Source organism: Aquarana catesbeiana, linkage group LG10 (genome assembly GCF_042186555.1).
Source record: "Aquarana catesbeiana isolate 2022-GZ linkage group LG10, ASM4218655v1, whole genome shotgun sequence".
Classification (NCBI taxonomy): Eukaryota; Metazoa; Chordata; class Amphibia; order Anura; family Ranidae; genus Aquarana; species Aquarana catesbeiana.
Genome location: NC_133333.1, coordinates 218,397,478 through 218,418,031, shown reverse-complemented (window position 1 = coordinate 218,418,031; position 20,554 = coordinate 218,397,478). Strand labels below are relative to the sequence as shown.

Here is a 20,554-nt window from a genome sequence, read left to right as displayed (position 1 = left end):
GGGTAGTATTAGATGAATTAGTAGATTTAGATTGACTTGACTAACAAACTCTCGCTAACACTTTAAGCAGCCACAAGAACAGTTTTTCCCCTTTCTGGGTTTTATAAAAATGAATAAATATGGACCATTGTAAGCACCCCTGTCAATGTTAAATGGTTTGTCTCAACATTTGAATTGCCACTTTTGTCAGTTGCCACAGTTTGGTCCATTAAAGTCAGTCCTACTGACCAGAAAAAAAACAATCCCTGAAAAAATAAATTTCATTGCTTATCCAAGCCACTTCTTCAGTTCTTAAAGGGTCACTAAACCCAGGACCTTGCATTGACTATCTGGTCTCCTCCTACGGTACATAGAACATAGGAATGCAATCATTTTAGTAAATATAAACTGCTAAATACCTTTTCTCAGCTGTACATAGCAGTCTTGTGACTTCTATCAGTGTCTGGTTAAAGCTTGCAGGAGGAGTTTTCATTCTCCTCTGACTGTCCTATGTGGCTTTAGGACCCCTGACTCTCTGTCTGGACAGTGTCGATTGGCCCTGTGCTGATCACATGCACCCTCCCATGGAAAAAAAACAAACAAAAAAACTCTAGCAATAAACACCAAACTGAGCATATGTAGAGTGCCTCTTAGGGCGCTGTACTATCAGTAGATGGATTGGGGACAGTAGAAGAACGGGAGGATCAGACAAGACAGGATCAAGCAGCCTTTTTACACAATACAGAGGATTAACCCCTTAGGTTCCACAGTGAGTATAACAAGCATGCTTTACTGCATATATAGAATGGTTTTACTGTTGAGGGTTTAGTAACACTTTAAGAGTGTCAGTAAAGTACTCCAGCATTTATGTTCACACGGGTAGCACAGTCACCTTAAAGAGGAGCTCCAGGATCTCCCCTTAAGTCAGCAGCTACAAATAATGCACCTGCTCACTTTTAATATAAGGACACTTACCTGTCAAGGGATCGAGCGATGTTCTCTCCTGAGACGACTCTTCAATCGGCTTTGGGTGCAGGTGCCACCATGATAATTAAGGGAAACTGGCCCTAAAGCCTTGTGGCTTCACAGCCGCTTTCTACTGAGCATGCGTGAGTTGTGCTGCACTTTTTGAATGGTCACGTAGTCATCTGGGACCTGTGATGTGTCCCAGAAGGCTGTGGGGGAAGGAGGGGGGCCGAGTTTCTGGCTCAGGTCACCACGGCGCATCTGACCAGAAGTGGGACTGGGTCCCTGTCAAAACCAGGTACCCACTCCCCCTTCCCCCCCAAAACAATGCAAAATACAAACAAGTGGAACTTCTCCTTTTGGGTAAAGTTCTGCTTTAACTCAATCACCATGGAATGTGTCAAGGTCAAGCAAAAACACATGACCACCAGAGTGGAACGGCAAAACATACAGAGTAATATAGTCAACCCACATGTACGTAGCTAGAGTGTTGGAAAAACTCAGAAGGCTCTTTAACAAACATTGCGTTCACATGTATTTCTAGCCCACCATTACACTGAGACAGAAGCTTACACGTCCAAAAAACCAAATCCAAACCAAGCAAAGTAAGTTGGTATATGCAGGACAGTGTAGTGAGAAATGGGACGACTTGTACATTGGGGAGACAAAGCAACTTGAACAAATGGCACAACACAGGATGGTAAACCCTATAGATCAAGACTCAGCAGTCTTCCTACACCTTAAGGAAAAGGAACATACACTGAAACAGCCATCCATAAACAGGGATGAAGACACTCTCGATGTTCCACATAAAATGGTGTTCTGACAAATTTACACCGTCAGAAGGTTTAACACCTATGCAGACCATATGAAACAAAAGGATGGGACTATGTAACTAGAACAGGGCGGGTCAACGACTGCCACACTTACCAATCTTGTTCTTGGACAATCAGCATCTGCCTTACCATGCTGACTACATTAAAGGGGTTGTAAAGGCTCAAGTTTTTTCACCTTAATGCATCCTATGCATTAAGGTGAAAAAATACCTTGCAGTCACAGGCACCCTAGCGCCCCCCCCCGCCCCGTTTTACTTACCTGAGCCCCGAATTTCCGTCGGCACGTCCCCGCCGTCCATCTCTCCACGGGGTTCCCGGCTTTAGATTGGATAGATTGATAGGAGCACAACCATTGGCTCTCGCTGCTGTCAATCAAATCCAATTATATGGGCGCAGGGGGGCAGGCCCAATCCGGTATTCATGTCTGTGGACGCAAATGCTGGACTCGGGAGCGCGCCCGCAAGGAACCCCCTCGGGAGAGCACTTCTCCAAGTGGGTTATCTAATGCTGGGAGGAGCCGCAAGAGCCGCTGAGGTGTCTGCGCTACTTACGTGAATTATAAATGCTGGGGTATGATTATGGACGCTCATTCAAACTGAAAATGTGGCTTGGATGAAACATCTTCAACATTACAGAACAAGTCCAGCTCAAAGTAATTAAATACTACTGGTTTGGAACAATGTGAGCTAGATGGGTGGGTCATACTCTCCGTCAGTGTTCAAGCCACTTTTCACAAGACAGGTGCTTATAATGAAATGCCCCAGCAAATATTTTTCCCTCTAGGGTGAAATATCATGGAGTAAGCGTGTCATGGCTGCATCTGTTCCATGGTATTAGTAGAAGTCAACCTACCTGCAGCTCCAGCTGAGAGGTCAGCATGGGAGGAGAGAAAGATGCATTACATATTTACAAAATGACTAGCCTTGGACAATGAAGGCAATGCAGGTCAGCAGTCAACAGACAAAATTCTAACCTCAAGGTTTTAAGTGAGGTGCAAAGTAAAACAAAATTCAGAATCAATAACCCAAAAAAATAGCCGCTTCCTCATGTCTGCATTTGTTACTATTTTGTTTTAGCGCTCCACATAATAGAACTAAAAAATAAGCTTTTTATATTCACTATTCAAAGCTCGTTTGGCTGTACCTCTGTGGATCACAGGAGTGCAGATTGTCCTGCACTCCTGTGACCCGTATTCAGGAGAAAGTGGGGTGAACTGTTGGGTTGACATCACAGAGCCAGTCCAGGCTCGGGCAAGATAGCAACAATGGAGTTGGGATCCTCCCACATGCCTGCCGCTGAGAGCCTGAACCGGCTGCTACACCCCTTCCACAGCCTAGCGCTCTAGTGGGGGGGGGGGCATGAGCAAAGAGCAGTGACTGACAGTCAGCAGCTCTCTGCTCACGGAGCTGTGAGAACCAAGCAATCGGCGGTGTTCGATTGCTCGGTTCTCAGTGTTAGAGGCACCAGGGGACCAATGCTACATCCACCTAGGCAAGTATGAATTTAAAAAAAAAAAAGCATACATCTCTTTTAAGGGATATACTAGTCTTGTACTGTCAGGTTATACTGACACCTACAGGAGGATTGGACACTGGCAAATAAAATATATGTACAGCGGCCCAGGATAACCGTTTCTACTACCAGCATGCCTCAAGTTTGTGGCTAAGTAAGAGCATAAATATAAGCACAGAGGGGTGAAACCTGAGTACCTCAATGGACTACAAATAAAAGGCTGTTATGGGGAGTATAAAAAGCCAGTTTTCTTTTTTACCCACTGAGGGATACAGAAAGTCTTGTACTTTCAGGATGTCCAAAAGCAGTCCAACTGAGGGGTGGGCAAAAAAAGAAAAAATGCTGGCTAGAGGTTTGACCTTTCTCAGTAGAGCTGAAAAAAAAAAAAAAAAAAAAAAAATATTCATCCTCCTGGGACACTAGCAAAATATGTAGGCATGCTGAAAACAGGAGGGGTTATCCTGGGCTGGCCTAAAATATTTTGTTTGCCAGTGTCCAATCCTCCGGTAGGTGGCAGTATTACCTGACAATACAAGACTTCCTGTGTCCCTTTAATAGGCAAGAAAATAAAAAGCTTTACAAAGTAATTCTCTGTGTGTTCAAGACAGCAATAACAACTGCAGACTGTCATCGCAAACACTCATATTCCAGTAAAGTTGCTAAAAACTGGGGGCACAGGATCATTATATTTCAATACAGGGACTTTTGAAACTCATACTTCAAAGAGCTCAAGTGGACATAACTTACGTACAACTAATCACAAGCTCTGCCCTGACAGGCCAGCACTATTCAGTATACACAGCAACTGTGAAAAAGTCAGGAAATACACAGTTTAAGGCCCCTTTCACACGGGGCAGATCCGCTCAGCGAACTCCGCTAGCTCAGCGCGCGCGGGGGGGGGGGTGAAGGGGGGGTGGGGTGTTAACGCTCCGTTGATCCCCGCTGAGCAGGCTGATGACAGGTCCGTTTTCAATGGATGGTCTCCGCTGACATCCACCTGCCCATACAAGTCAATGGGTGGCCCCCTCGGACTTGCCTGAAAAACAGACAGGTGGATGTTTGTGGGCCGATCATGTGAAAGGGGCCTAAAGCCCAACTCTGGGATTACTACCTTTTGACCTAGTATTGTACATCTGCCTATCCATTAACCCATCTCCTACAAATGCTTTCGTTTTTTAATTTGCAAAAATGAAGTTGTAGCTTTGACCTCATCTTAGAGCTGTCAAATTCTCAGCTATACTAGTATGTCTGTGCAGCTGCCTCAAGTCATTTCCTCCTGTTATCTGAGACTACAGTACATGTCCTGTGATTCCAGGTCACTGATTTTGGTCCTCGTGGCATTGTGGGCAGAGGCAGCAGGTAACTTGACAGGCAGGCGTAAAGTGATTGCAAAGGCTGTTTTTTTTTTTTTTTTTTTTAAATAACAAACATGGTATACTTGCCTCCTCTGTGCAGTTGGTTTTGCACAGAGCAGCCAAGATCCTCCTCTTCTTGGGTCCCTCTTTGCTGCTCCTAGTCCCTGCCCCTACTCTGAGTGCCCCTCAGCCAGCAGCTTGATACAGGGGTCACCCAAGCCAAGTGAGAGCTCCGTGTATCCATTCAGACACGGAGCCCCGACCTGGCCGCGCCAGCTCTCTCCCCTGATTGGCTGACTGACTTTGATTGACAGCCGCGGGAGCCAATAGCACCGCTGCTCTGTCTCAGCCAATGAGGAGGAGTGTACTGTATGGCTGAGGGGGATAGTGGACATCGCTGGAGAGAGAAGGAGCTCAGGTAGGTCATTTGGGGGGGGGGGGGGGGGGTGCTTATCTTCTTAATGCATAGAATGCATTAAGATAAAAAAAACCTCCTGCCTTTACAACTCCTTTAACAGAGCAGCATTGTAAAAACCACACGCACAAGCCTTGCTGACAGTTTTACATCAGGGTTGGTGAAAACTAGACCGGTGCAATGAGGGGATTGTTCCCCATAAGGATAACAGGAAATAGTGATGAAAGTGCAATGAGACAATGACAGAGGATATTGCTGTATGTCTCACAAATAAAGTTTTGCGAAAAACAGGTACATTATAGTCAATACACTGCTAAATTTTCATTTTTGACCAGAGTTGGGCTTTAAAGTTATATTGAAAGCCAATATTTTTTTTTAAATAACAAATATGTTATACTTACCTGCTTTGTGCAGTGGTTTTGCACAGATCAACCCTGACCCTCCTCTTCTCGGGCCCCCTGCCGGCGCCCCTGGACTCTCCCTCCTGAGTGCCATGAAGCAAGCAGCTTCCTATAGGGGCACCAGAGCAGGCACGCTCCCAAGCCGCTGCTCTCTCTGTCCATTCAGACACAGCGTGCGGCTTGGCCTTGCCCCTGCTCTCTTCTCATTGGCTGTTCGACAATAGCAGGAGCCAATGGCTGTCTCAACCAATGAGGAGGCAGAGACCCCAGAGAGCCACTGCTCTCATGCATATCGCTGGATCAAAATGGAGCTGAGGTTAGTACTGGGAGAGTTGGATGGGCTGCTGCACAAAGAAGTTTTTTTTACCTACTGTGCATGAGGGTAAAAAAACCTTGCCCCAAGCCCCACCCAATGCCTAATAGCTTTCATCTTTACAGCAGCCAGAATAACAATCGCAAGATCTTGGAAATCCCCAGTGCTATCTTTGACCTCTTGGCCTGAATAATGTTAGAAGAATGCCCCTCTGCAATTCTGCAGGATAAGCGTCCCCCATTTAAAAAAAAACCTGGGACCCCTGGATCCCCTATCTGTCGGGGACAGACTCGTCAGATCTGAGGCTAGCCTCTTCATGCCCTAGGAGAGGCTTGCTGTCTCTTTTCCTTTTCTTCTTCTTTCATCCCTTTCTTCTTTCTTTTCCTGTCTCTTATTCTTCTTACTACTTATTAAACCTTTTGATAGTTTGGGGAGCAATGTAGGACCGCTGGTTGGCCGCCATTGGTCCCATTACTCTCCATCCAAGGCCGTGTATGCAAACACAAAGACAAGCTACAGGGATTAATTCATGGCTGGGATGACCCCTCGTATTAGATGAGGGCCGTCCCCTGGTCAGTAAGTTCCTCTCGGAGGATGTATTCCTTGTTATTAGGAGTGATAGTCAGAGTACAAAATCATATTATACCAGTTCTTTAGTGGCCACTGATGTAGGTCAGTAATGTTATCAGGTACTGGTACTATTCTATACTGTATTGTGTGGTTTTAGTTCTGTATGGTTTATAACCTTAAAAATGATTGGAAAAGATGGTAAAAAACCTTGAGCCTTTACAACCACTTTAAATAATTCTAAATACTTTATTGATACCCCGCATCTCAACAGAAGGTCAGTAGTTATACACTTCCTGAAGCCTGCCTGTGTGCTTCCTGCACCACCACTCACATTTAAAATGTAAGGAATTAATGAATTGGGTTGTAGCAGTGTGATTTTTCTTATTATTAAGTTAGTTAGCCTAGAGATTGGCTAAGAAGAAAAGACATGTTTTGTTGCATTATCTGTAGTCAACTCAAATATTTGTCATTTTCCAAAATTAAACGTTTAGCAAAAGCAAAGAGCAGCTCAAAACATGAGATGATTCATTGCTCATACCCGAATACGCTTGGCTCGTCGCATGTCTTCAGGCGTCAGGACACTATGGGAAACGGCAGGAGAAGGCTGTACAGGAGGGACAGTAGTCTGTAGAACATGGGTGTCTGGCTGCTGATCAGTTGGATCCTGCGTCGCTGTACCCAGTGAGAGTTCAGACTGATCCAGGCCATTTATCGTAGCATGACCCGTCTCTTCAAACTGCGACCGCTTAGTTTGGAAATGCAGGAGATCCTGAAACAGACAAAAGACAAAGTTGTAAGCTGGTATGTATGTATGACCATGCTGGAACAGTGTATGGTCTAGCATCAATAGAGTATCTGATTGAGGTGTGATGTCAGAGAGACTTGTTTAGGTCTCAGGTTGCTGCCTCTTCGAAAGCAATAAAGTCGCTCCACAGGGAAATCTGGAATGAGTACAGAGGTGCGTTCACAATAAACGTTTGTCACACTTGCAGTTATATTAAAGTCCATTGAAGAATTTAGTTCACAGGTGATAAAGCCAGTGCGTTTCAGGAGAACTGCCTCCCCCTTCTTCAAGGTGGATGATGGGTGTGGCCAGTGAAATGCTACAAGTATGACCCTTTCAGGACTTTCAGACTCATGCTGGCTCTTGGCGATCTGATAGTACTTAGAGTCAGACTTGTAGCATTTCACCAGTTCCAGTTCCTTTTCTGACCATACCCACGCCACAGCCCTGATGAAGGGGGAAGCAATTCCCCTGAAATGTGCTGGCTTTATCTATCACCTGTGAACTACATTTTCCTCTATACTCACCCAAAGTTATAAGCTGAGCAGTTTTATGAAGTAGAATAAGGCTATGGGGAGGATGGGTAGATAGATACTGCATGCATTACTGCTGCATTTTTTTTCAGTAACTGTACAAGACACTTTGAGATGATGTTTTAATGCAATACGCTACTGACCTGATTCCCCAGACTGCACTTTTCTCGATTATCTCCAGAAAAATCCAAGCGCATAAATTTTGGAGGTCTCCCTGGTCTCCTCCCAGGTCCAAATTTCCTTTTCGTCCTTCCACGACCACGTCCCTTGGCTCTGTGATCGTTGAAGAAAATTAAAAATAATTCCAATCACTGTTCAAATCTTGCCACTTTCACCTCTGTAGCATTTTCAAAATTGACCCCCTCTTAACCTTCTCATCTTGACTAATGCAACCCCCTCCTTGTTGGCCTACATCTACACAGGCTAACATCCACCCTAACAACTGTTCAATGTCTGCCAATCCCTTCACTGGCTTCCGCTTACCCAAAGAATACATTTCAAAACACTAACTGCCCAGAGCTACATCGCCAACCTCATTTCAAAATATCATCCAAACCATCCTCTTCGCTGTTCCCAAGACCTCCTGCCTGCTAACTCCCTCATCACTTCCTTCCATGCTCACCTCCAAGACTGCTCCAGAGCCTCTTCTATCCTCTGGAACTCACCTACCCCAATCTTTTCATCCCTCTCTTACTTTGTCCACCTTCAGACAATCCCTGAAAATGCATCTCTTTAAGAAGCTTATTTTGCTTTAGAGTAGAACTATAGGCAAAACTTTGTTTTCATTTTGGATAGAATAAGGGAGGGTTATAACCCCTGTCAAGTTTTTTTTTGCCATCTGTGTCCCATTGCGGAGATTTCCCTACACTTCCTGTCCCATAGCCTAACAGGAAGTCAGAGAAAATCCCTATAAGGAATTCCTTGGGGACCTCCAGGTCACCAGAAATGGTGTCCCCATTGGAAGAATTCTCCTCTATTACTTTTCTGGGGACAACCCAAAATTTGGGATTTTCTTTTACTTATAATGATAATAGTAAAAAGGACACATAGAGAGGGAGAATCTCCCTAATGGAAGCACAGACAGCAATAAAAACTGACAGTTATTCTAATCCCTCTCCACAGGGCTGTCTTTAATATTGATTGGACCCTGGGCAAAAATTTTCCCGGGGCCCCCCCCCCCATGCAATTTCGCTATTCACCTGCTCTGAGACATACAATAAATAGCAGTTAGACTTAAAATCAGTTTACTGTATCAGATCAGGCAGCAATTGCGATTGGTTTCCAGTGGTTACAGCATATCATTACTGCTTACTGACTGGTTGCTAGAGGTTACAGCACACATTACGACTCACTGATTAGTTGCTAGAGGTTACAGCAAATGATTTCTGCTTGTTAATTGGTTGCTAGAGATTACTGTACAGTAATACTGCTCACTGATTGGTTGCTAGAGGTTACAGCACATCATCTCCTCACTGCAGGGGGGCATGATATAAATATGAATGCCGCCTTTATTTACATATCAATACCGCCGGCCGCAACTATTTACATATGAATGCCGGTTATTTACATGTAAACACAGGGTCTGCAGGTGAGTCATCTGTACACAACAATAAGGCAGAGCTGGGCAGCATTAGTACCAGCACTTCACACTGAGATATCGGGACACAGCACAGGACTAAAACTTCAAGGGACAAGGGAATTTAAACTGGGATAGTTGGCAAGTATGAGGCAGCTGCTCTGGGCCCCACAACAATGACAGAGCCCAGGGCAGCTGCCCCTTTTGCCCTGCCTTAAAGACGGCCCTGCCTCTCCAGTCTATCCATAATTTAAAAAAAAAAGTTTTGCTTTTAGTTATACTTTATTCTAAACTGAATATTACGTTATCCAATTTATCTCCACAGATCAATTCACTTTTGTATCATTTGCCCCTCCCTTTTAGATTATAAGCTCTCACAAGCAGAGCCTTCCGAACCCTCTTGTCTTGAACATTATTGTAACTATACAATCTCCCTTTCTATTGTAATATGCTGTGCAAACTGATTACCGGTAACACAGTAGGGAAAATAATTATTTGATCCCAAAAAAGTCAAACACAAGTATAGCGGGACTTTAAATATGCCTGGAACATGTATAAAATGTTATTACATTGCATATTTAAAAGACAAACATAACAGCAGGTATACCATAAAGTGTAGCATTGCAAGAGTAAAATTGGTACAGAGCTTAAGTTCAGTTTATCAGTAATTGCATAGCAAGTTGATCTGGTCTAGGGGAGAGAAAAAAAAAGGGAGAAAAAAGAAAGAAACCATAAACCTATAATAAATATATTATAATATAATATAATCATAATATAAACATATAATTACCAAATCTAAAAAGTTATATAAACTCAATGGTTTGCTTGGATGAGAAAAAAAGGAAAAAACAAAACAAAGCAAAAAACAAAACAAAAAAAACAAAAAAAACAAAAGGGGAAGGAATGAGGGACATTATACATCTAAATGAATATGTATCAAATAAATACATAAATAAAAAAGGGTGAGACACATGTATGTATGCATGTATGTATCTATCTGCACGTCATGTGTGCACATATACATGAAAACATCCATATGTGCGCAAAAACAAATAAATGCATTTGGCGTTTTTGTGCACATATGGATGTTTTCATGTATATATGTGCGCCACATGACATGTACAGATACATACATCACCCCCCCCCCCCCCTCCACCTTTTTTTTTTTTCTCATCCAAGCAAACCATTTAGTTTATTTAACTTATTAAGATTTGGTAATTATATGTTTATATTATGATGGACTTTTTCTTTATAATAGGTTTATGGTTTCTTCTTTATTAGATATATGTAGTCAGAGCTTTGTACGAAATGCATGTTACATGGTCCTGAAGAAGCTTAGATCAACTTACTATGCAATTGCTGATCATTTGAACTTAAAGTGATTGTTATTTATTTATTTTTAACAAGAGACTTTACAAACATGTTATACTTATCTGCCCTGTGCAGGGGTTTCAACCCAAGGCACCTGGATCCTCCTCTTCTTGGGTCCCTCTTGGCTGCTCCTAGCCCCTCCCTCCTGTTGAGTGCCCCCACAGCAAGCAGCCTGTTATAGGGGCACCGGAGCCAAGCTTCAGCTCCATGTGTCCATTCAGCCTCACCCCCTCTCGCTCCTGATTGGCTAACTGACTTTGATTGACAACCATGGGAGCCAATGACGCCACTGCTGTATCTCAGCCAGAGGGCGGAAAGTCCCAGGCGGCAGGGGGACTCGTGGACATAGCTGGACAGAGATGGGGCTCAGGTAAAGTATTAGGGGTGCTGCTGCACACAGAAGGCTTTTTATCTTAATGCATTAGGATAAAAAAAAAAAAACCTTCAGACTTTACAACTCCTAAAGCTCTGTACCAATTTTACTCTTGCAATCCTATACTGTATAGTATACCTGTTGATATGTTTATGTCTTTTGAATATGCAATGTAATAAAATTGAATTTATGAATTTAAAAGTTCCAGTGTCGGTTTAGTTCTCAAAGGCATATTTAAAGTCCCGCTATTCTTATGTTTGACTTTTTCTATATTTATGTTTGGGATGATGCCAAAATGAACTTGATACTTTTTTATGAAATGGTATCCCACCCCAGACTTACAAATTAGTGAATAATTTGACCCCCTGCAGATTTTGTAAGTTTTCCCACCTACAAAGAAATGAAGGGTCTATAATTGTTATCATAGGTGTATTTTAAATGATAGACATTTAAAGACAGAATTTTAACCAAAAATCCAGAAAAAAAAAAAACACACACAATACAAATGTTATAAATTGAGTTGCACTTCAGTAAGTAAAATAAGTATTTGATCTCCTCTTAACCAACAATAATTCTGGCTCCCACAGACTGGCTACAGTATGTGCTTATGTGGTACACAGATTAGTCTTGTCAAGTTAAAGTGCTCCCAACAACAACTTGTTATGTGCATAAAAGACACCTGTCCCACAGAATCTCTTTCTCCCATTCAAACCCACCATCATGGGCAGGACCAAAGAGCTGTCAAAAGACATCAGGGACAAGATTGTAGACCTGCACAAGGCTGGAATGGACAAGACCATCAGCAAGAAGCTTGGTGAGAAGGAGACAACTGTTGGATCGATTATTCGCAAATGGAAGAAATACAAAATAGCCAGTAATTGCCATCGGTCTGGTGCTAATGCAAGATTTGGCCTCATGGGGTAAGGATGATCATGAGAAAAGTGAGGGATCGGCCCGGAACTATACGGGAGGAGATTGTGAACGATCTCAAGGCAGTTGGGACCACAGTCACCAAACAAATCACTGGTAACACAATACGCCACCATGGATTAAAAGTCTGCAGAGCCCGCAAGGTACCCCTCCTCAAGAAGGCACATGTACAGGCCCGTCTGAAGTTTGCCAATGAACATCTAAATGATTCAGAGAAGGATTGGGAGGCCGCATTGAGAGGCCAATGGACGGGGCCATGTATTGTAAAATCTTGGATGAGAACCTTCTTCCCTCAGTCAGAACACTGAAGATGGGTCGTGGATGGGTCTTCCAGCATGACAATGACCCAAAACATACCGCCAAAGCAACAAAGGAGTGGCTCAAGAAGAAGCACATTAAGGTCATGGAGTGACCTAGCCAGTCTCCAAACCTTAATCCTATAGAAAATTTTTGGAGGGAGCTGAAACTTCGAGTTGCCTAGTGACAGCCAGGAAACCTTAAGGATTTAGAGAAGATCTGTAAAGAGGAGTGGACCAAAATCCCTCCTGAGATGTGTGCAAACCTGGTCACCAACTACAAGAAACGTCTTACCTTTGTGCTTGCCAACAAGGGATTTTCCACCAAATACGAAGTCATGTTCTGCTTGGGGATCAAATGCTTATTTTACTCCCTGAACCGCAACTCAGTTTAGACCAATTGTATTGTGTGTTTTTTCTGGATTTTTGGTTGATATTCTGTCTCTATCATTTAAAATACACCCAAGATAAAAAATTATAGACCCTTCATGTCTTTGTAAGTGGGCAAACTTACAAAATCTGCAGGGGATCAAATAATTAATTTCCCCACTGTATTATAATCATGTATAATAAAAATAATAATGATAATAATTTGGTTGCTTAGGTGCCATTTCTCTCAAGCTGTCCTACACTAACGAAGCCTGCAAACCAGGCATATGGTGTGTGGATGATATCACTGGATAATTATCATAATCACCTGCCCTAGTTTCCTTCTCGCTTATTACATCAAACAGAATGAATTATAGAGAAGCCAAATCAGATGAAATGACTAGTGAATTACTACATAGATGTCTGTAACAGGTGCAGCATGGCACATGGTACAAAACATGGATAGAGAGCCGTTCTGTGACACACACCTCTATAGGATTATTCATAGAGAACATAGGAGGATATTATTATACACGATTTATATAGCGCCAACAGTTTACGCAGCGCTTTACAATGTAGAGGGGGGACAGCACAATTACAGTAAAGGTTCAATACAGAAGGGACAGGAGGGCCCTGCTTGTAGAGCTTACATTCTAAAAAGGGAGGGGGTGGTGGTACGAAAGGTAATAGATGCGGGGAATGATTTAATGGGTGTGGCTCGGGGACAGTTGTTAAGTGTATGGGATAGGCTTCCCTGTATAAGGATATCAGAGGAAACATGCCTGTATGAGACAAGTACAGTGAACACAGTACAGATATGAAGTGTACATGGAACACACATTACACATAAAACAACCCAGGATATATCAGGCTACATAGAACAAACACGCGAGGAAGGGGGGAGCACCTGCTGAAGAAGTCCAGCTTCTCATCATGGGAATTGAGGTGCTGTTGCAGTTGTTCAGAGCTCATAAATCGCCGGTTGCATTCATAACACGGCCAGTTCTTCTCTTGCTCTCTGAGGACTGAGAGGCATAAAAACCACGTATGTTATACAGCACAATGTGCACAGATTAGATCAAGGTAGGACATAAGTAAAGAGCTGTTTAAATGTAGGTTCCAATGTAAACTGAAAAGGCCTCCTCTGTAAAACTTCTATTAGTCCCTTAAAGTTGAACTCCAGGCAAGCAGTTTTAGGATCTAAATTTGTACCGGTATCAGCCTCTTGCAATGCCCGTACAACAGATCTCAAACTGGAAGAGGGAGAAATGACACAGGGAGTCAATCAGATGTGCAGCAGTGCTCATGTGCCAACAAGCCACTTGCTGATAGGAGCAGAGTGACATAGATGAGCTCATCACTCTGCTGCTTCTCCATTTACTCTTCAATCACAGGAAAGTGTTACTGAACTGCAGCAAGGAAAAATCAGGGTCTCCTCCTCTGCCAGCAGTACCGGTTGGACAGGTAAAACAGCTCCTATATATGCATTTCAAATGCTTTGTCTGAAGTTCAGCTTTATACGCGCCAAATTAGAAAAAAAAACATAAAAACTTGGGGACACATTTATGCCGGGACAATGGAAAGGAAAAGGCAGCCTGCAACAATTTATTGGCAAAAGCCTCATTCAAGGCCGAAATGCATGCAGTTTTTTCTTTAAACATTTTAGATAGCGTAGGGAATAATAAAACCCCATCACGTGTATTACTTTTTTTTACAGCCTGTGTCCCTTTGGGGGGATTCTGTTCACCCCTTTATCTATTCACATAACAGGGAGTGAGAGAAAACTTTTCAGAGTTGTCAACCACAGCGAGTGTCTACAACCCAATAGTAAATTTTTCTGTTCCGATGACAGATCATAGTTTGGAATTTTTCATCAGTTTCTGTCTCAGTGGCAAAGCTGACCTGGACAAGAGGATGAATCTCCCCAGGGGCGACACAGACTGCAATAGACACCTAACAGAGTTGCCAACTCCTCACCAAAATACCCAAAACGAGAAGCGTGTGTTTTACACAAATTAATACGTTTGGGGATTCTCACATTAATATATAAGAACTGGAAGGCAAAGAAAATAACAGGTTATAGTGCCACTCCAGTTCATAAAGAAACTCTGGAACCACACTATACACGGAAGCAGATCCATAAACGCATGGTTAATTTGTATCCCTATTTCCTCCTTGGGTCCTTTGCAATGCCATGCATCCTGGAATCCAACAGGCAGCCTTTCTCAGCATGTGTGGCAAGGGCTCACAAAATTTGAACAGCAGCTGCACATTTGGAGAAGCTGAGCAGAAAGGGCAGTCCAAGTGAGACAGGCGGGTCTGAGCATATACCTACTAAAAACAGAATTATTCTATAAGATTTCTTTGCATCTTTATTTATTGGCAGTTATTTGTACTTGGCAGTAGAATGCATGAAGGTGAAAAACCTTAAAGTGATTGTAAAGGCAGAAGGTTTTTTATCTTAATGCAGAGAATCTCTGTCCTCATTGGCTGAGAAACACCAGCAGCGCCATTGGCTGCCGCCAAAGTCAGCTAGCCAATCAGGGGAGAGAGGGGGCATGCCTGAATGGACACAGGGAGCTGTGACTCGGCTCAGGTGCCCCCATAGCAAACTGCTTGCCTTGGGGGCACTCAACAGGAGGGAAGGGCCAGGATTACAGAAGAGGGACCTAAGAAGAGGAGGATTCGGGCTGCTCTGTACAAATCCACTGCAACAAAGCAGGTAAGTATAACATGTTTGTTATTTTTATAGGAAAAAAAAAACAAGACTTTACATTCAATCACTTTAAGGCTTGAGAACCATTTTAAGTTATTTTATAGAAGCCATCATTTTAGTTCCACCCCTTCCACTGAACCGAGGCCCATCTATCCCTAAAACATATAGATGTCAACTCACCCTTCCTCTCCTCCTGGGAGATATCATGAATCTTCTGATTAACAAATTCTGCATAGGATGCAGCGTACCAAACCTACAGATGAACCCAAAAACATCATTTATTGTCAAGTAACTTTAAAAAAATACACACTTCCAGAAAACACTGCCAAATATTTTTCAATAATAGATACAATTAATGTGATCCACATAATGTAATTCATAAAGCAAAACTCTAGGCACCATTGCCATTTCTGACTGTTGGTATCTACCTTGTTTTGCTCGTTAAGCTTTTTTTTTTTTCTTTTTGTACTTTATGCATAACAAACACTCATCATAAACAAACAAGTGAAATAACTCAAAAGTGTAAGATTTTCCCCAATCTCTCCCCCTTCCCTTGTTTCTCTCCTCTTGGCTCTCCCCCTTTCCCATACTTCCTCCTACTTCCTTTCTTTGCATATCTGATTTTTATTTAGCCTTCTAACATTGTTAATGGGCGAAGCCTACTTGAATCTGATCTTTTACCAACAGTTATATATAGCTACTTTATAGATATAACTGTGTTACAGTAAATGTTTTCAGTCCACTATTGGACCACTGTTTGTATTGCTTATACCTTTCAATTAAAAAAAATGAAAAAAGTGTAAGATTTAGTACTAATAGTCCCCTCTGCTGTATTAAATAACATCCCCAGTGTTTGTGTTTTTTTTTTTTTTAATGCCGCTGTGCACCTCATTTCACAGCGCCTCTTGCTGCTCCCTCTCCTGATCTGACAGCTACAGCGGGAGGGGCTGAGAATCCCCCGCTGACGTCAGCCAGGAGGAGAGGAGGAGACTGGTGGGTGGTCACATGAGCGCTGAAGGAAGCTATGAAATGAGGTTCACAGCGGCATTTAAAAAAAAAAAAAAAAACACATACACTGGGGACATTATTTAATATAACAGAGGGGATTGTAGGAATGTCATGTAGTAATGATAGCAGCAGGAGGGGAGCAGATCGGCACTAACGCAGCTGACAGGTGGGTGAAGGATGGCTGCAGATGATGGAGGCACGTAAACTGACCATGGTGTCAGGGCTCAGCAGCCATGATAAACCGTGGTCAGTGGGGGGGGGCAGAACCTGGCAGGATCAGCCAGGTATTTTAGGCGATAGAAAGAGCCAAATGATACAGCACAAGCACTGTGCTGTATAACATGCTTTTAAAGAACATCAGTGTAACGCACCAATATAAATCTTGCAGTCAATGAAGCACATTAGATCCACCACCACTGTGATATAGTGCCCTTCTCTCAAAGGAAAATAACTCATCAGATACGCATACTATATTATGGTGACTCCACATCCCTTTTTCACCCTTCTTATATAATCATAATCTCTTGTCCACATATATGTAGAAAAAAAAAAAAAGACTAAAGGGGCGTGGCTTTATGGCAACTGGTAGTGACCCAGTGGCGTCGGGAGAATGAGTGGTGTGTTCCCGACAGCGGTCGAAGCCAGCATGGTGGTATTAAAACAGTTGTGGGAACGATACTGTGCTGCCATTCTTTGTACAATGCTTGTTTTAATATTTTAACATGTGAGTGAAGTGATACATTTGTTAATAAATTACATGGTGTGGGCAATATTACACTAGTGGAGGCTTCTCTTTTTTTCTACATATATGTGGACAAGAGCTTATGATATAAGAATGGCGAAGAAGTGATGTGATGTGGAGTCTTGCGAGTGGAATAACCATAATATAGTAAGCGATCTTGCCCACTCATGAGAATGGGGGGGCGTTTGGATCTGGCGAGTTATATTCCTTTGGGAGAAGGGCACTATATCACAGTGGTGGTGGATCTAAGGTGCTTCATTGCCAGCAAGATTTATATTGGTGCAATACTCTGATATGGACTTTAATGTGGAGGACTTAATATGAATCACATTTTCTCCTAATTTAACTTTTAATCAATATTTATTTTTTCAAACTGTCATTTTGTTTGGTTGTGCTACTGTGGAGTAGTACTAAATCTTACACTTTTGGATTATTTCACTTGTTTGTTTATGATACGTATATTAAGTAGCAGCACAATATTTGTAATATTTGGTTAATTTGTAATCACGTTTTGTGCGTGGAGGGACACATATATATAAAACACTCATCATAATATTTCTCTGTGCTGTACTTCTGGACCCCCATTTGAATCTCTTTAGCTTTTATCATTTATGCTTTTTCTTTCTGTATACCTTTTATAAGTCAACACTACGTGCTGTTCTTTAATGCTAAATTCCAGGTATGGCTATCTTTGTACAGTCATGTTGGTTAAGCTTGGAGAAATGTAACTATACATGTGCCATACTTGGCCAAACCCCACAAAACTAGAAAATTACTGTAGTAGGCTCTGATACTACAGTGATTGTTTCTGGCTTACGACAACCTTGCCGAGCCGCTGAACCGCTGCTTAGTGAACACAGGTGGTCGCTTGCTAAACACAGCCACTATTTAAAAAACCCTTTGCACTTTCTGAATGGATGCAAAGCATTTTCTGATTGGACAGGGTAGAGATTGTGATGACACTGTCCTGCCTGTTTGACTGTAGAGAAAAGTAATCTTGTCTTTCTCTTGCCAATATGCATTGGTAGGCTGAATTCGACCAGTAAAATACAAGGAGTCCTATAGGTACCTGTTGTGTTTTATAGTCATATCACAATTTCAGAGTTAACCAGCAGAGAGGACTGCAAGTAAAACCCACAAATACAGACCCCTCTCACGGAGCTATGGACCACAGCACATTATTATTACACAGAGGGGGGCTGAAGGAACAGGATGATTCCCAGTCTACCTGGAGACCCCTGTCTAAGATACCCATTTCCTCATGATAATACAGTTGTGTTTTCTGCTACCCTTTATTTTTCTCTTGGGTTTCTCTTATTTGTGGTGCTTGGCAATATATTAATATATTACTATGGTTTTATTACCTGCAACACCACTATACACTCAAGGTAAATATAGCATGTTCTCTAACATTACATTATTAATAATGCATAGAGCTCACTTTTTATACAGCTCTTATGTTAATTGTACCTTGGGGTCCCTTGTGTTACCATAACCCCGTGATATTTGTTTTTTTTATCACTGTGATGCTAATGTATACTGATACATCCTCTGGAAATGTTCTAGCACTCTCTCGCTTATGCTTTGTACTGTTTCAAAACTAAATAAAAACAGATTCAACATAATACAGTTGCGTGTAGCAATCCCCAGTACCCTCAGTTCCTGCTTTGGTTCAATGTTCTTAATGGTGGTGTAATAGATGTGCTGGCCGTACTGATAGGCCACAAGATTCTGTTCTAAATGGTTCTGTGCTGGCCGGACAAACATCATCCAGTTACATAGACTCTCTTCAGACAGGTCAAACCAAAGATCCTCCTGAAAGGCATCCTGGGAATCCAGAGGGTTACTGAGAGACACCTGTAAGAAACAAGTGACTGAATGAATGACACCTTTCCTGAATGCATAAAATTTAGAGTAGGGAATGGTTAAAACCCCTGTGAGTATTTTCTATGCCATCTGCCGCCCATTGGAGCAATCTCCAATCACTTCCTGTCCTGTAGATGCAACGGGACATCAAAGGAAATCTCTACAAGGTAAGGGAAAAGCTTCTAACACAGTCATCACCAGAACAGGTGTCCCCATTGGAAGTTTCCCCTTTCTGTTCTGGTGACAACTAAAAATGTTGCATTTTATTTCACTTTCAGTCCCAGGGATGGTGGTCATCAGGACAAATATGAGTCCTGGGACCTAACAGGGACATAAACAGCAAGCAAAACCAACAGAGGATTTCATCTCCCGCTAATCTATCCAAAAAATGGCCTTAGATACACTATATTAATCCCCAAAAGGCATCAATGAAAACCATCACTTCAAATATATTACAGTCATCTATTCCTTTCTTCCCAAACTCTTGCTGACCTTCCAAATTTTGCTGCCCAAAAGCCACTGTCCATTCTTCCCAAACACCACCCAGCTCACTCCCTGAAAGAAGCAGTCCTCGGACCAAGCAATTCTCTATCCACTAATTAAAGTACTCAGTTAAGCTTCCCAAGGCCTTCTACCCACCACCATCACTAGTATTCCTAGAACCTTCTAACCACCACCATCACAATTTTTCCCAAGGACTTCTACCCACCACCATCACTAGTATTCCCAAGGACTTCTACCCACCACATCAATTATTCCCAACACCTACTACCCACCACCATCACTAGTATTCCTAGAACCTTCTAACACCACCACCACAATTATTCCCAAGGACTTCTACCCACCACCATCACTAGTATTCCCAAGGACTTTGACCCACCCACATCAATTATTCCCAACACCTACTACCCACCACCATCAGTAGTATTCCTAGAACCTTCACTCACTGCCATCACTATTATCCACCACCTTCACTATTCTTTCCTAGACCTTCTACCCACTACCCATCTTACACCCACCACCATCACTATTTTGCAAAGTATGCTACCCACCACCATCACTATGGGGAACATAACAGGTTGTACTACACAGAAGTAATGAGACAGAATTTTGCAGCTTGATTCATAGATTCACCCCCTCTGCTGCTCTAAGTAGCACCTCACTTTCTCAATGTGATTTTCCCTTAAAATAATAAACATGTTATACTTACCTGCTCTGTGTAATGGTATTGCACAGAGCGGTCCCTTTTCTCCTCTTCTGGGGTCTCCCGCTGGCACACTCAAATCCTCCTCCCTTCCGAATGCCCTCATAGCAAGCCACTTGCTATGGGGGGCAGATGTGCAGGCTCGTTCCCGAGGCGGGCTATGTGTGTCTATAGACACACACAGCACTGCTTGGCCCCAACCCCACTACCTTCTCACTTACCGTGATTGAAGCAGCAGGAGCCAATGTCTCCTGCTCCTCCTGTAAGGAGAGAGAGAGAGAGAGAGAGAGAGAAGAGAGAGAGAGAGGAGAGAGAGAGGGGAGAGGAGGGAGAGAGAGAGGGGGGGGGAAGAGAGAGAGAGAGGGGGAGAGGGGAGAGAGAGAGAGAGGGGGGGAGAGAGAGAGAGAGAGAGAGAGAGAGAGAGAGGAGAGAGAGGGGA

At 42.8% G+C, this 20,554-nt stretch overlaps 1 protein-coding gene across 1 annotated transcript in view; it reads right to left on the bottom strand.

Annotated features, from left to right (window-relative positions):
- Positions 1–20,554, bottom strand: part of PRDM10 (PR/SET domain 10) — a gene marked incomplete in the record, with an annotated part of 110,322 nt that overhangs the window by 22,916 nt on the left and 66,852 nt on the right. The window contains 5 exon segments of the mRNA XM_073603323.1: positions 6,886–7,116; positions 7,808–7,937; positions 13,487–13,604; positions 15,476–15,548; positions 18,699–18,902. Of these exon segments, the coding sequence (XP_073459424.1) occupies positions 6,886–7,116; positions 7,808–7,937; positions 13,487–13,604; positions 15,476–15,548; positions 18,699–18,902 (756 nt within the window).